This window comes from Amphiura filiformis, chromosome 4 (assembly GCF_039555335.1).
Source record: "Amphiura filiformis chromosome 4, Afil_fr2py, whole genome shotgun sequence".
In the NCBI taxonomy this organism is placed as follows: domain Eukaryota; kingdom Metazoa; phylum Echinodermata; class Ophiuroidea; order Amphilepidida; family Amphiuridae; genus Amphiura; species Amphiura filiformis.
Window position 1 is genome coordinate 64,494,463 of NC_092631.1, and position 16,008 is coordinate 64,510,470.

At 34.5% G+C, this 16,008-nt stretch overlaps 1 protein-coding gene across 1 annotated transcript in view; it reads right to left on the reverse strand.

The window, feature by feature from the left end:
- The window catches only part of LOC140151199 (urea transporter 2-like), a 28,319-nt gene extending 13,718 nt beyond the window's left edge, over positions 1-14,601 (reverse strand). Inside the window, exons 1-3 of the mRNA XM_072173454.1 lie at positions 13,828-14,601; positions 4,188-4,374; positions 1,570-1,717 (exon numbers count right to left, since the gene is read on the reverse strand). Of these exons, the coding sequence (XP_072029555.1) occupies positions 1,570-1,717; positions 4,188-4,374; positions 13,828-14,282 (790 nt within the window). The 5' untranslated portion in view covers positions 14,283-14,601. The remainder of the gene's footprint in view (positions 1-1,569; positions 1,718-4,187; positions 4,375-13,827) is intronic.
- Between the last annotated feature and the right edge of the window lie 1,407 nt (positions 14,602-16,008).

Below are 16,008 nucleotides of genomic sequence, written 5' to 3' on the forward strand. Positions count from 1 at the left end.
TTTTGCCACATAACATTTTAACTATACATCACAGATTATGAAAACCTATCGTTTTTTCACAGCCTGAAGCAAGACAAACTATTTGGTACAAATTTCATGAAAATCGGAGCAACTTTAATTTTTGACCCCTGTACAACTTGGAAATTGACCTTCGACCCTTTTGGGCACATAATTCCGTATTTTAAACCACAGGTTGTGTACGTACAAAATTGATATTTATGTGATCCTCATGACCAAACGGATAATGTGATACCATAAAACCTCGTCTACAAGCATATATGTGACCGTACACCACGAATGAGCCGTAAATGTCCTCAATTGTATTCTGAGTTACAGTGTAAAATGGGCATGAAGGTCATATTCATAGGTATTTCAATTTGGTGCTACGTGTATCTCATTAAATGAGGTACACGTAGCACCAAATTGAGGTACCTATGAATACGACCTTCATGCCCATTTTACACTGTAACTCAGAATACAATTGAGGACATTTACGGCTCATTCGTGGTGTACGGTCACATATAGGGTTTTTGATGAAAGCTTAACTTTAACGAACCAGGCGTATATATACCAATACAATAGGTTGGTCTTACAATAATACTTGTTTTTATATATATGATTGGATCTGTAATTTATTTGCTCAAACTCCATAATGGCGCCTGGAATAATTTAGATTTCAACAGAAGCACTTTATATGCTTGTAGACGGGGTTTTACGGTATGCTAATGGGTGAAATCGGATAACGCTTACTCACTACCTTTTTGGGATTCAGTAGGGAGTAATGATACCTACGTTATATTTTACGCAGTACAAACTTGATGTGCGTAATTGGCAAAAATCGGCCCAACTCGGGCAATTAAGTTTGAACCTTGAGTATAACATCAAGTAAAGTTTTTCTGTAAGCCAAAATGTTACTGATTCTAGTGCATATCACATTTACGCCATGACCCGTGTTATTTTTCTGAAAAGCAAAAATGCAATTGCTAATCATGAAAGTCGATTTTACGCAATTTAAGCTTGATATGTGCGAAAATGTCAAAAGTGCCCTGGACGATTTAATTAATTGAGCATAGCGTTTGAGCACGAACCAGTAAAGAAACCAAATAAAATTTTTCCTGTTAGCCAGGATGTTACTGATTCCACTGCATATAACATTGTACATTGTTGCCATGATCTCTTTTTTTTTTTTCTGAGAAGCGAAATTGCAATTGTATAATTTTACAATCTGTATAAAAGGTTGGATAAACCTTCCTGCAACCATCCGGGCATCATCATTTATTAATGTTTTGTTATTGCTGTAAATGGTGTTCTTTACATTATAATATTCGCTAATATTTTTCTCTTTTTCTTTTTCATTTGCGGGAGTGTATGTGTGTGTAATATAAGGCGCTTTGCGCAGTAAGCATAAGGACACGTTGTCATCCATCATGTCATAAAATATGACAAATATGTCCCAAAAGGTTTAGATCTCAATAAATATACGCGTCTCGCTCTTACTGTACGCGAGAAGATCACAAATCGATCGTCGACAATGAAAGCACAGAAAATCTTTTAATCTTTATAACTTACCTGTTAAAGCTCCTATGACAGATGAAAGCACGCTATGGAAAAAGATGACGGGTGAACATAACAGCATGGCAGCAGCAACAAGACAGCCGGGTATCAAGTCGCCACATCCATAACATTGACCAATACCTATAGGAACAGCCTGAACAATCTGAAATGAAAAACAAACAGGTTTTATCCAAGTACAGTTAGTCCAATGTTGTTTTGTCCAAATACAATTCTTGCAAAATATTTTGGTCCAAAAGATTAATTGTATACGCATACTTTGGTCAATCGTAAAATGTAGTCCAACGTTATTTTGCCATACTATGTTTCTTCCATGCACAGGGGATTTAGTTGGTTGAAGGCATAATGGGACAAAAGATGGTTTGGACCAAAATAGAAGGGCAAAATATGGTTAGTCAAAGTCCATTGGACCAATTGTTTTTTGAACAAAGTGTTGTTTTACCATGATGGTGTATCTATGAGTGTAGCTCTATCGTTTTGCTTTCCTGACTTTCCTTTTCAATTGTTTTCGCGCTGATAACAAGCAAGTGCAGATGGAAAAAAGAATCACTAAAGCAGACAAAAAAATTCAATAATGATTTTATGTTCGCATGCAGACTGTACCGAATGAAATCAAATTCCAAAAGTGTTAAAATCTTGATCAAACAGAAGCATATTTCCGACACAATATAGCTATACAGATTATATTTATAATAATATAGAGTCGATTTAATTTCGCTATGTCAATGATCTAAACACGATACGAACCACGTTCTATTACAAGCGTGTAACTGAATTTACCTGTAATTATTCTTCGTATTGGAACGATATCGATTCAGGAACCCAAAAAAAAAAAAAAAAAGAAGCAATTTGCAGATTGAATGCAAACTTGTATGTCAAAAACAGTCACGTAACTTGACAGCAAGGCCATTGTAAGACAGAAGCATTTTAATTGTGAAGCACGAGCGCGTAATGTCTGTTACATCATAGGTAAAGAACTAAATGCAATGCCATTGGTACACGTCTGCATTTTGAAGGTTACTGCGACAGAATATTTAAAGTGTTTTTTCCTATTAGACTTACAGTTGCAAAGCCCCATCTGAAAAGAGTATATGAGATTTCGCTTTTAATTAATAATGGAAAATATTTAATTCAAACTTACAGAATAATATCGTGTTACAGTTTGGTTTTCATCGATTGAGGACATTTCGAATAAAGTAAATAAACATGGTAAACACATAAGTTTTTCAAAGCTGCAACACTAACGTTTGCATTGAGCATCATGATTCATATTTCTTGGGAATATTATAAGAATTTAATATTCTGGTTTTGAGGCAATGCAATGTGATATCATCGCAATATATAGCATGAAGCGCTGAATAGGATACGAGTTTGAAGAAAACGAACTCAACAAGAATACAGGAGCTAAACTAAAATTGAGAAAAAACAAAGCTAACCGAGAACATTACAGAAAGGTGACATAAACCCATTTAAAACTTAACATTCCTCCTCAAGGTTCAATTAAAAGTTCAGATTCCCCCCTCAAGACCCCCACAATATTCGGATTTCCCCCTTATATCCCACACTCCCAGGCGTAAATATTTACTTCATGTGTATGTCATCGTACCTGTTAATTACTATATCGTCACCTTGCTACGATAATTGCCAACAGTCTTTTTTGTTGTACTTTTGAGAACAAAGTATAAAATATAATCACCCTAATTATTTCTGATTGTTCCCTCTAATTTGTCTCATTATTATTTGTTCTTGATCAAAGATTGGTGAATAAATATGCTTAAATGACGATATGGAATATCATGCCTATAATAATCAGTATTCATTGTGGTTCACCTGGTGTAGTTTGAAAGAAAATTGATTAAAACTGTTATGTGGGGATAAAGAGTGGAACCATGCTAAATTCATGGGACATGTTAAGGGTGGGGTATGAACGTTTGGACAGTATTTATTGTGGGACATTAGAGCACATCAGACATATCGAATTGCATTCTGAATACGAAGAATGTCCTTCTGATATCAAATAATTTTGATTTTTGAAATTCGCAATGTAATACACATTTTATGGCAAATGATTAAAATTGATATTTTTAATATTTAACAGTACTCGAAGTAAACTTAATAAATCTGATGATTTATACTAAAAGAGTATGTAGGTGGGATAAAAAACCGACGATCAATTTAACATTTTGACCTTTCGTATTGAAGAAATTGATTTTTTTTCCAAAACACACACAAAAATTAGGTATTTTTGGAAAAAAATCCATATCTTCAATATGAAAGGTCAAAATTTTCAATTGATCGTCGGCTATTCCTCCCAGCTACATACACTTTAACAATATGTCATTAGATTTATAAAATTTACTTCGAGGACTGTTATATATCAAAAATGTGACAATATCAAACTTTAATAATTTGTCATAAAATTTGTATTATATCGTGAATTTCAAAAATGAAAATTATTTGATATCAGAAAGACATTCTTCGTATTCAGAATGTAATTCGATATGTCTGATGTGCTCTCATGTCCCACAAAAAATACTGTCGAAACGCTCAAAACGCTCATTCCAGATCCCTTAAGGGCACACTCATATTAACAACATCTGTTTAAATAGTCTCACCTGTATCCAATCTATAGCTTCTTCTCCGAAACTTTTTGGTACAGGACTCACTGCTATCGGAAAATGTGCATTTTTACTACTCCATACACTTGCAACAAAAACATAGGTAGCCACATTGAATGGTAAGTTAAAAGCTGGAATTCCCCACTGTCCGAGAAGGTTCCCTAACGCACTGGAGAGCATGACACTGAAAAGACATTGAAATAATTACGACATGGTTATCTGTCATTAATTAAAACACGTTCTCTAATCAAATGTACTAATTTACTTGAGTAAATCAGTTATCATGTTTTAACATCTCGATATTGTACTTCGTATAGACCATTCCTATTTCCCACATTTCCCACTTTCCTGCCGTTTGTGGACCGTGAACATCAATAACACGTGATTATAAAGAAACGAAATCAAGGACAAGAAGGGTAAATAAATTTATGAAATCACAAACAAACAATGACCACTAATGAATTAATCAATGGCGGTAGGTTGAACTGTCTTGTCCTCGATTTCGAATCACGTGATATTGATGTTTACCCCATCAACGACAGAAAAGTGTCAATTATTGGAATGGGCTTATAATTGATAATTGATCATACTCTGTAAAATCAAATGACCGTTTCGGCCTAGACGGATTCGTTTACGTACGTTGGAGGCAAAATAATACTTTCTTTTGATTGGTTAAATGTGAAGCCAACTGATTTAATGAGCAGTGATGAGGTTGACTTACATAAAATGACCTACATCATGTTTTGGCCATCATAACACTTAAGAAAATGTCATATAGGATGTTGATTTTGTTCATATTAATAGGGAAGTGCGTATCATATGAGTTAAAATATCTTGAACAAACACTTCTAGTTTAGATCCACGGCACTATTCACTTATTACTATTGCATCCTGTTGTCAATTCTAATATGAATATTTGCTAATTTTCAAAATGTCAAGGAGACAGGCTGTCCCGCAAACGATAATTGTCCGTAACCACAATAATTGTTCTATAATTGTTAGTACATTAGACCCAGCTACAGTAGTAATTTATTATGGGAATTCTCCGCCTGCGTCACTAACGCGTACTTACATTTACTTGACACAAAGTAAAGACAGATCCTACCAGGATCTGAACCCACCATATCTTGCTTCATAGACTAGAGACTACACCACCACAGTATGCTACAAGAGTCGTTCTGCCAGAAAGGCGGTTTTTTTTCATATCATACTAGAGCATACTTATTGACTACGGAATAAAACGCACGATATAGGCCTAGATATTAATGAACTTTGTTTTGGACTACGAGGTTCATAAACCTCACTGGTTATGCGATCGCGGCCCGCACTGTGGCTGCAAACATTATTGCAGGGGGATTTGCAAAGCTGGCGTGTATTCACCCTGTGACCATTGTTATTAAAATGATTAATGTATAATGCAAAGAGTTGGCAATGTTTGGACTACGATCTGTTTTAACACCATAACATTTATATCTTAGACACATTTTTAATCAAATGTGCCTAATTATTCAATTACGGCCTACTAGCTTTTAAGAGACATAATACAAACTAATTTGCATTATTCAATAGAGGTGTTTTAGGTGTCAATTAATGTACATAATTGTATTCTTTGATAGATTTAAATAAAATATTCATAAACTTGCGTAATTATATTCAGTTTAGCGCTGATTGTGTAAAATAAAAAAATTCTAAATTAGAGCCCTCTGATCGTTCTATCCAAATAATTAAAATTTGAATGCTGAACTTTGATACATTTTAAGTTTGTTGAAATGTGAAAAAAGTCTGATAATGTTTGCTACTTCTTTTCCATGTTTAATAATTACATGTTTAATAATTATTATCAACTGAAGTTGTTGGGAATGTTGCTGTCAAGGTTTTATCCAGCCTGGTCTCTCTAATACTAGTATTCAGTCAGTATGCGACTGAACAAACGGTGATATTAAGTCTATATCGAACTGAATATACGGCATAAATAGCGCCCTCTGTTGTTGTTAATTGACTTTAGGACTGAGGCCCAATATTAACAAAAAAATAAAAAACCGCAGGGCTGGCAGGCCCGAGGCCGGCGACTCCCATACGACGACTAAACACTCCAAGTGGGACCCCAATATAAGGGCTCCGCAGGGCAAGAAAACAAGAGTAACCTTAAGGGTGACGGGCTGTCTCGAAAATGGCATGTTTTACTTTTTAAAAATTTTTTTACCCACTGCCCTCTGTCAGGGGCTCATTTATAGTTTAACCTTGTTGGAAATCCATATTTTGCGGTTAGTTGTTCTTTGTAGCCATGCAAGGCAAACTAGTAGGATGTCCACATTTAGCTGTTAGTGGTTCTTCAGCTAACAGACAAAACCACATAGTTCATCTATGGTGCGGGAATCGCTCTAGGTATCAACAGAGGGCGCCTTTTATACCGTATATTCAGTTATAGTCTGAATATTGCCGTGTGTTCAGTAACATACAGACTGAATTAGAGAGACCAGGTTGTTTTATCATAATAAACGAAGATCTAATATTTATTTTTGCTATATTCCCTTGTCGTGTCGAATTGACGTTATTAGCTTCCAATGATCCATTAGTAACCACCTTAGATGCATTATTTTTAAACATACAGGGTGTCCCAGAAAAAATTACCGAGCGAATGAATTTGGACGTAAGTCGAGAAATAGACATCAAAATCCAAAATTCTAAAATTCAGCGTGTAGCCCATCTTAATCTGCATCTTATACGCTAATTTTACTGGAATCGGTTGACTGATTGCGAAGAAATGAGCGATTACATAACGCATGCGTCAATTCACTTCATTCCAAGTTTGGAAGATCAGTCAATCGGCTTCATATTTTGTTCGGTGAAATTCTTTTCGTTTGTTTTAAATAATCTTTCTTGCAAAACATTTAATTAGGTTGTGTTCAAATTTGAAATTCTGCACGATATTGAAAATGACAGCTTGCATGTAAGATGATTCTCGGTACTTGTATAATGTCTTTTTTCGATAATGTTGATATAAATGTTGCATAAAGAATTATTGCATACAGAATTCCAGCTGTCTTAAAACCTTTCTCACCACACATTAATGTTTTTGGAATATTTGCAAAGTTTGAATCTTTTAAAACTTCAACATTAATGTCGCATGGTATCAAAAATCACACGTAAAGCTGTAAGCACTTGATCATTGTCATTCCTGGCTCAAATGTTCTTTGGAAAGTTAAATATAACACATTTGCACAACCTAAAGAATTAAAGTTGGAAAGCTTCCAATTGCAGAAATCAAAGTTTCTCGGACAAAGTTGTATTCATCTTCAGTGAAAGCATGAATAACATAACACCTTCGGATTATAAAATATATAATGTGGTCTAAATATAATGAGATACACTTTAGGAAGGCGTGAGCGAGTATGAAAAAAGCCCCTGTTGATCAAACTTGGAATGAACTGCATTGATGCGCGCATTATGTAATCGTTAAATTCTTCGCAACCAGTCAATCGATTCAAATACTATTTTTGTATGTGATGCACAATAAAATAGGCTATGCGCTACATTTAAAATGTTTGGATTCTGATGTCAATTTCTCGAGTTACGTTCAATGTTATACGCTCGGTAATTTTTTCTGGGACACCCTGTATTCTCATAAACGCATCGCGCGATATGAAACATTTACGAATTCTTTAAAAGATTCCTGTTCCTGTAAAAAACATGTTTTAGAACACGATACAACACCTATCTTCGTTATAAACAAATGAGACCCATCCAAAGTTAAGACAACGTACTCCCGCGTTGAAATGTCTTTCCGCAGTAACAATTGTTGAATTTTTAGCAAATAATACAAACTTGAAACCCATTTATTTACTTCAATATCATCTATAATACCTTTAATCAGTTTTAATCAACTTTTCAACATCAAAACATTGGCGGAAAACAAACTTTCTTATGATCTCATGAAAATAGGAAAAAGTGGCGGCGCTGTGCTTAATTAGCTAATTATGACGCCAGTCCTTGACGACCACCATAACAACAGATGACGCCCGGATATTTGAACTCTTTTTTAAAACAGTTGATGCTTAACAAATGATCAAGGTTATGATTTGTGATACTAGAGGAATAAAGGTATCCCCCGATTACAACGGATTAGTAATTGGTATGCGATTTTGTTATTTGCCCCGATCCAAAAGAGATAACTTCCATACAGTTAATATCATGCAGCCTGACTACAGGAATTTCCTTTCTAGCAGCGCATTATAGTTTAATTTCGACTTCCAAAATTGTTCAGTTTAACATCAGATCAGGCTCAAAATGCCAAAAAATACCGATCACCAGAAGGGAATGATAAAAGCATATCATAGTGAAGGAAAATCTAACTGTGAAATTGCAAGATAATTGAATATTAACGAGGGATCTCTTTGATACAATTTGAGAAAAAAGGAGATTCATGGCTCAATAGACAATCGCCCGAAATCTGAACGGCCGAAAAAAAACTGTTGTTCATATTCAAGGTATCCTCTTGTATAATTTATTGATCCTTGATGTGTTTCGTGTCCTAGTCCGTTGGATTCACCATTACCCACTTTTTTAACACCAAGATAATAATAACAACCGAACCCAAATAGCGTTTGTATCAAACATTGTTGATGATGACCAGCAGTGCAGTCGGGATAACTGCAAGTCGATCATGATAACTTTTTGATAGCAACAGGGTATTGACGTCATACTGAGCCTCATTAACCAGCGCTGCCACTTTTTTCCATGGAATTTTACTGTGTAATTTACCGAAAAAAATGATGGTTCCAGGTTCCTGCAATTATGACTAGTATTGATTAAAGGGTTTATATGTTAGTGACAGTTGATACGTTTTTCATTTGTAGTGTCATTATAATTTAACATTATCTGCGTTTAAGGGGGTGCGGAAAGAGTATGTATGACTACATGAAGATACTACACACGGTTTCAAATTTTTCTAAACTAATTATAAGCCAAATCCCCAAGTTTCTGTAAAGATGTGACGAGAAAATAATTATCTTTGGTATAAAAACGGATATGCTAACGTGACACGATATTTGTAACATAATAATAGTCGATGATTATTATGAAACAAATGCACTTTAAAGGTTAAACAAATCCCCCACACATGTTGCATGATATTATTTCAAAAATAATGGAAACATGACGGGTTTTGTGTAGGATATTTCGATGTTTCATTACTTATTTGCAGAATGACTTCTTTCTAGCATATTTGAACCAAGGTCATAATGTAGTATGGTTGTGGAACATGTTACATTTAGTGGAACCAATGTTTTTTGGCATCCTTATTTACCTATTTACAGTGAGTGGCTTTGAAATTTACACTTGGTGTGGATGTGAAGGGTGTTGGGCGGGGAAGTTACGTGTGTGGGCTGGATAGTTAAGTGTGCGATTATTTCATTTTATTAGCTTTTTAGCAATTTTGTATACGCTTTGATTTCCCTTTGCGTACAAACCATTATAATATTCGACACATTTACTTACTCATAAAATATAAATTAAAATTCCGAATATATTTCATGAAATCAGTTTTCATATCCACAAGATAAATATATTTCTTAATCATCGAGAGCTAGACAGATATGCCTCCGGCAATGATTACATTGGATTGCTTATTAGAGTCATTGGGCCATCGCTATTTCATGAATCTTGACAATAAACAACGAAATACTACATTTATGGATGCCTGAGCGCAAAAATCTAATATAAATGTTCTAGAAACCATGATATTACATATTATTTATTGCCTTTGGAGAATTTTTCATTTGTTATTGACGCTTAACATATATAGATTGATATGAAAGTCATTGTCTGAGAAGAATTCTGGTAACATTATTTAGAGAAAGTTATTCGGGTACATTAGTTACATCGTAAAAAATACATTGTAGTTTACAGTAGCACAATGTAAAATAAGAGGAAAATTACAGTATTTGAACGTCTTAATAATTAATGCGAAAACCTGATGTGATGGGAATGTTAGCGTTTGAATACTGTTTCTTAGCCAATCTCTAGATATCAATCTAAATTATGATAATGACAAATGTAAAAAGTTACAGCACAAAACACTGTGAAACACAAATCAATGGCTAAAGGTTGTACCCGTATAATTAAAAACGGACGAAATACAGTTGAATTGACGTGCGCACATACTTTTTTGGAATCAATTTTCGCGACAATTCTAAAGCATTTTATTCTATTTTTGGAGCATACTCTAAAACGTTGTTGACAGAAAAGCAGCATGACATTTTACTTTGAAATTTATATTTTAGGCTTTACGTTGACTTTGGCTTATCGCATTGAAAGCATTTCTAACGAAATCTCTAACTTTATCAATGTGAAAACCTAGCAAGAATGAAACAGGCAATGCAGAGAATCAAATCAATCTCAAAACCATACTCGAGCATATCATTTAGACTGCCTTTGGAAAGGTTATTATCCGACACTGTTTCTAATTGCATCTATGAATAAATGAATGTGAAAACACAGGAATATAATGTATCGAACGTGGAGGAGGGTTGATAGATGAAGTGGTGATATTTAGATAAATAAATTATGTATATATATGGTCGAATCCAACCAAAAGTGTCCACGGGCCAAAAATAAAAGTCCGAAATAAAGATGTCTCCACAATTTTTTCCTTTTGCCCATTGATTGATGACATATTGGCCTTATAGGAACCAAAAGTGCCATTACTAATCTTGAAAAATAAATCCAGGACGTGTGATAGTAAATGTGATATCAAAACCCAATGTTACCTACGAATACCACTAGGATGCTTTCACTATCGCAATACTAATCAACCTAAAACAAATGGAATATTCCCATTAACGCTTTTTTCGTGTAATGTAGACCACAGGGTGTCAGGAAAATGCTAACTCAACCAGAAAATATTTGTTTTTATTCTTATAACGCGATCAATATGATCTTATCAATTTATGCTAGTTTATTTTTGAAAATGAAGTTTAGGTCAGTTTCTGTATTTTATTTATCAAATGAGTATGAATCAATTTACACATTGTATAAGAACGAGTATGATATATGTTTTCCAGAATATTAGGAATTATACGCATACACCTAACACTTTATACAATGAAAAGGTGAAGAAACCCGGGTATTCGTAGGTAACATGAGCGATTTAAAAATATCTATATTGAGTTTATAGGTTTAAATTTTGCTATTATGGTAATGAATTAATAAAATGGTAGTTTTAGATCTCTTTCAGATGGTACGTCCAAATGAATAAATGCTATTACCTTATATCAAAAAGTTTTTGATGCTTTTAGCAAGATTTTGACCACTTCATTTTGATATACAAGTAGTTAATCAGCACTTTTACATAATAAATAATTGTTGAATGAATCCGTATATGGGTAATAGTAGTGTCCTGGGGTACCGCTTAAAGTTTTTGACAATTAATTTCCATTGGTAGGGACACTTCATTACACATGTCATGTATTATGCTGTATTCGTAAGTAACATTTCAGTATTTGTAGGTAAGAATTAGACTTTTGGTGGATATCGCAATCAAAACTTCATTTTATAAAGCACTTTGAATGTATTATTTTCTTTATGTGCGTTTATTGATACTTAAGACCCTATCATGTATTAATAATGTCGGTTCACAGCGGTTGAAAGAGGATTGAAGTAAGAAACAAAGACACTAAAGTGTCTTTAATTTGCTTAATTGCACACAAATCGCTTAAAACCGTTATTGCAGACTTGTGAAGTCCATCTTGGAGTCAGTTACGTCTTGTGGCCTTTCGTTTGAGGGCAACTACAATTAGCTTTATACCAGGGTCCATCAATGTGTTGTCTAGATCATGAGACAATGAGAACAGTCGTTTTTCCATGGTATTCGTAGGTAACCTTAGCGAAAACGTCAAAAGTTACCTTCGAATAAATCAATTTGGACACAAATTACTCAGAAACCAGAAGGTCGGTAAACATTTAAAATGAAGCACACATGACAGTTGACAAATCCAAGTATGTATCCCCTTCTAATCTTCAAATGAGCAGACCGTCGTCTATTTCAGTACATATTTTTCACCAATTAAGCCGTATTCAGTTTTGCATGGTGGGCATGTATGTGAATTCGCAACTTTCATTGACATATGATTTGATAGCAAACATACAGGCCTTCGTTATGTACCGATATGGGCATTGGCATGAATGGCGGTGTTTCGCAATACTGTCATGATGTCAAAGTGTATTCGTAGGTAACATTCGGTTACCAAAATTTACCTACGAATACTTGCTTTTATTGTTGACATCTCAGAAATATTTAAACGCAGGTTATTGAAACTTGGTAGAAATAAAGAGTGTATTACCCTGCACCTATTGCTTAACTATTGTTTACTATTCTCTCACTTTGTGGAAATGGCACAGCTTTTAACATGTATTCGGAGGTAATGCATATTTTTACCAAACCTACCTTTGTGCCATTTAGAATTTCTGGCAGCTAAACACAATAATAAAGATGTCCGAATGCAATGCATTTCAGTATTGGACATATCAAAGCTTGTATCAATTGCGCATTTATTAGTGATTTCCATTTTTTAAAGACATATCTAGTGCTATGAAAAATTGTATTCGTAGGTAATGTAAAAAAATACCACTCAAAAAATTATCACCAAAATTCATAATTATGTACAAATATGTGAAAAATTGAACAGGCAATCTTTGAATACACACCTTTCAGGAAATCAATTTAGATTCAATCCAATGACTTCTTTTCATAACTGATTTAGATGTTTTTAAAAATACTTTAAGAAATATTTTGAAAAAATGGGTAAAAATAGCATGTTTTGGGGTCTCTGTGTCTAAGTTTTTCACAGAAGGGGGTCTTATTACATATGGCGCGAAGCGTATGATCAAGGCAAATAAACACAATACAAAAACGAATGCCAATTGGTTAATACTTTTAAGTTATGGCCCTGAACATGCCGTGTACACTTTTCGTTGGATTCGACCATATATATATATATATATATATATATATATGATGTTTGCTTGACATTTACAAAAATGATGCTTGCAAAGTTAAAAAGAAATTTGATTCATATAAAAGACACAGTCTCCAACATACATTTGTTCTAAGTATTTTTCATATTTCCCCATCGTAATAATTATAGCCTATATAGCTTTTTACCGTATACCGTCTGACTCACTAACGTAGTGTAATGCTTTCGTAATTTAGGTAAGCATCATTTATGACCAAGTACTTTTGTGATTTGTCCTAACAGTAGCAAAAAACCTATTAGTTTTCAGAATCATATGACGAACGAGTTTGCTACAACATCGCCATTACTCGTTGATGGATTGATACGTTTATATCATACGGTTTGTGCTGTCCTGAATGGTCCACGTACGTAGATGCGAGAGAAAAATGTACGATTCATTTCTGCTACAAGCTGCCTTGATTGTTATCCATCAAATTGATGTATTTGAACGTCTGGATTATGATCGGATCCTCTTCAAAAGATTATTGGATGACCTAATAGCATTTATATACAAATTAGGTGCATCTTATACTACATTTCATGTACCGGTATTGTCCTAATCGCAGAAATCTGATGGTTAACAATCATTTTGATACAGATTTTAGCTAAATTCCAACTTCACTTACCTAATAATAGAACAAATGACTACAGGTAATATCAGCGGTGCATACCATTGAGGCGTACCAGACATTGCGGTAATAACTAGTCCCGTTAATAGTCCCTGAAAGGCAATCGCTCCATTTTCAACTGCCCCTTTGTCCTGTTTCATCAACATTGCTGTGAGCTGGGCAACAACCAGCCCTATAAGTCCATTTGTACCTTGCCATGGATTTTGTAAAAACATAGCCACCATAATAATGATTCCACTAAATGGGTTATTTAAGAAAACAGGTTGTCCGTATCCTCTGAGACAAGCGTTAAGAAATTTTAGTGGCCACGGTTTATTAAGAAGCCATCTATTTAGTGGAGGAACGACACCCATAAAGTAACTCGTGAAGTTTTCACATGGTTCGTTTGGTATGTCTCTATGATTCGGTTCCGTAGTACTATTATTGCTGTTATCTTGAGCCATTTTCGACATCGTAATCCTTCACAAATTACGAAGTAGTCATAATATTCGACAGTAAGTCCTTTTCCTTATGCTGCTATATACGCGTTATCTATACACCATGGTGAATTGTTTAGACGTTATATGGCAAAAAAAAAGATAGCAATTGCAATCCACAAGCATCACTGAGAAATTCATTCGAGACCGTTACTGCCACAATGGTTGGTTGATTATTAAATCAACTCGCCTACCTTATTGCAGAGCTTTTAAGACACATCTTGTAAGGGTGAGATGTAAACAGAAATGAGCGTACGAATTGGAAACCACGAGTTCAATTGCAGACACTCATCTATATTTGCATGACATTAACCACTTACGCGCAGGTCCGCTGACACAACAATAAATATATTTAACTTTAAGTCAATTATACATTATACACTTAAAATTCCATGGAAATGCTTGCTATTACGTCAAAAATGCTTTCGGTAAACAAATGACCACATGCACAGTTTTGGTCAAATGGTTCTGAAAATAGCCTTCTTGTAATTAGCGAAATTGGTTGCATTTCCGGTTTAATCTGCGCATGCGGGGTAAAAATGAGTTTCAAGTGAGTGCGAAATATTCTCGAGGGCAAAATTAACCAAACATCAGGAAAATATTCTTACATTAAATAGCCTAAGTAATGAGATGTATTTCAGGCGCACCGCTTGTGCTCGGCGGCCGTAATTTGAAAAGTACTATTCGCTTGCACAGCGACCCATTAGTTTTCTTCGGTTTTAGATTGTCAATGGGAACTACAGGGTGTAACAATAAAATTTATACCATTGCATTTTGACTTCTCAGGAAAAAACCAAAAGAGTTCTGGCACAAATATTATATGCAATACAATCAGTGACATCGTGGCTAAAAGAAGACGTTTGGTTGGTTTCTTTACTAGCTTGGGTTCAAAAGTTGTGTCTGATTAATTAAATCGTCCAGAAAACGTGTTGGGCCACTTTTGCCATGTTTGCGCATATCAAGTTTGAACTGCGTAGATATGCTTATCGTGCATTAAACATCAGAGAACTGACACAAAAGAATTATAAGTCGTGTTTCTTCATATTATTAACATGAACCTAATAATAATATGATATTTCTTTAAAATCTATAAATGAAGTCATGAAATTTCTTCTTTTTTTTGCATCCATTATACAAAACAATAAAATTTTGAAATTAAGTTCATCTGGGCTTCTATCTGTTCTGGGGCGACCACTAATTGCCAGCATTTCTGTTAACAAATTCTACATTCTTCTCATAGTTATATGTAATTGTATGCCTTGATGGAAGACGTGAGTTTGGAAAATGAGCTCTAAACAATCTTATGGTTTCTGCTTGACTCCATGTGCTACCGAATGTCACAACCATAAAAATACGCTCTTCCAACGTGAATCGGTGTTGAAGTTGTTGAGCTGCAGCCACGATTTCTAGTAAATGAGGTTGTTATATCAGTGCTTAGTTGTGACTTTCAACTTTCAACCAACTCAATGAGATATTCTATTATGTAATCATTTCTACCACTTCAAATACCCCATTGTTTAAAACTACAGGTCCATTCTCCGATAAAGTGTTCAAGTTTGGTCTCAGAAATGACAAAATGCCAACCACGAAGAATTCATGAAATTCATTCAGAATCGTAAACTTTAATAGTTTAAGAACACAAAACAATGCATGGGTGATTTTTCAACAACACTTCATTTTTTAGCAATATTACTTGTACGTA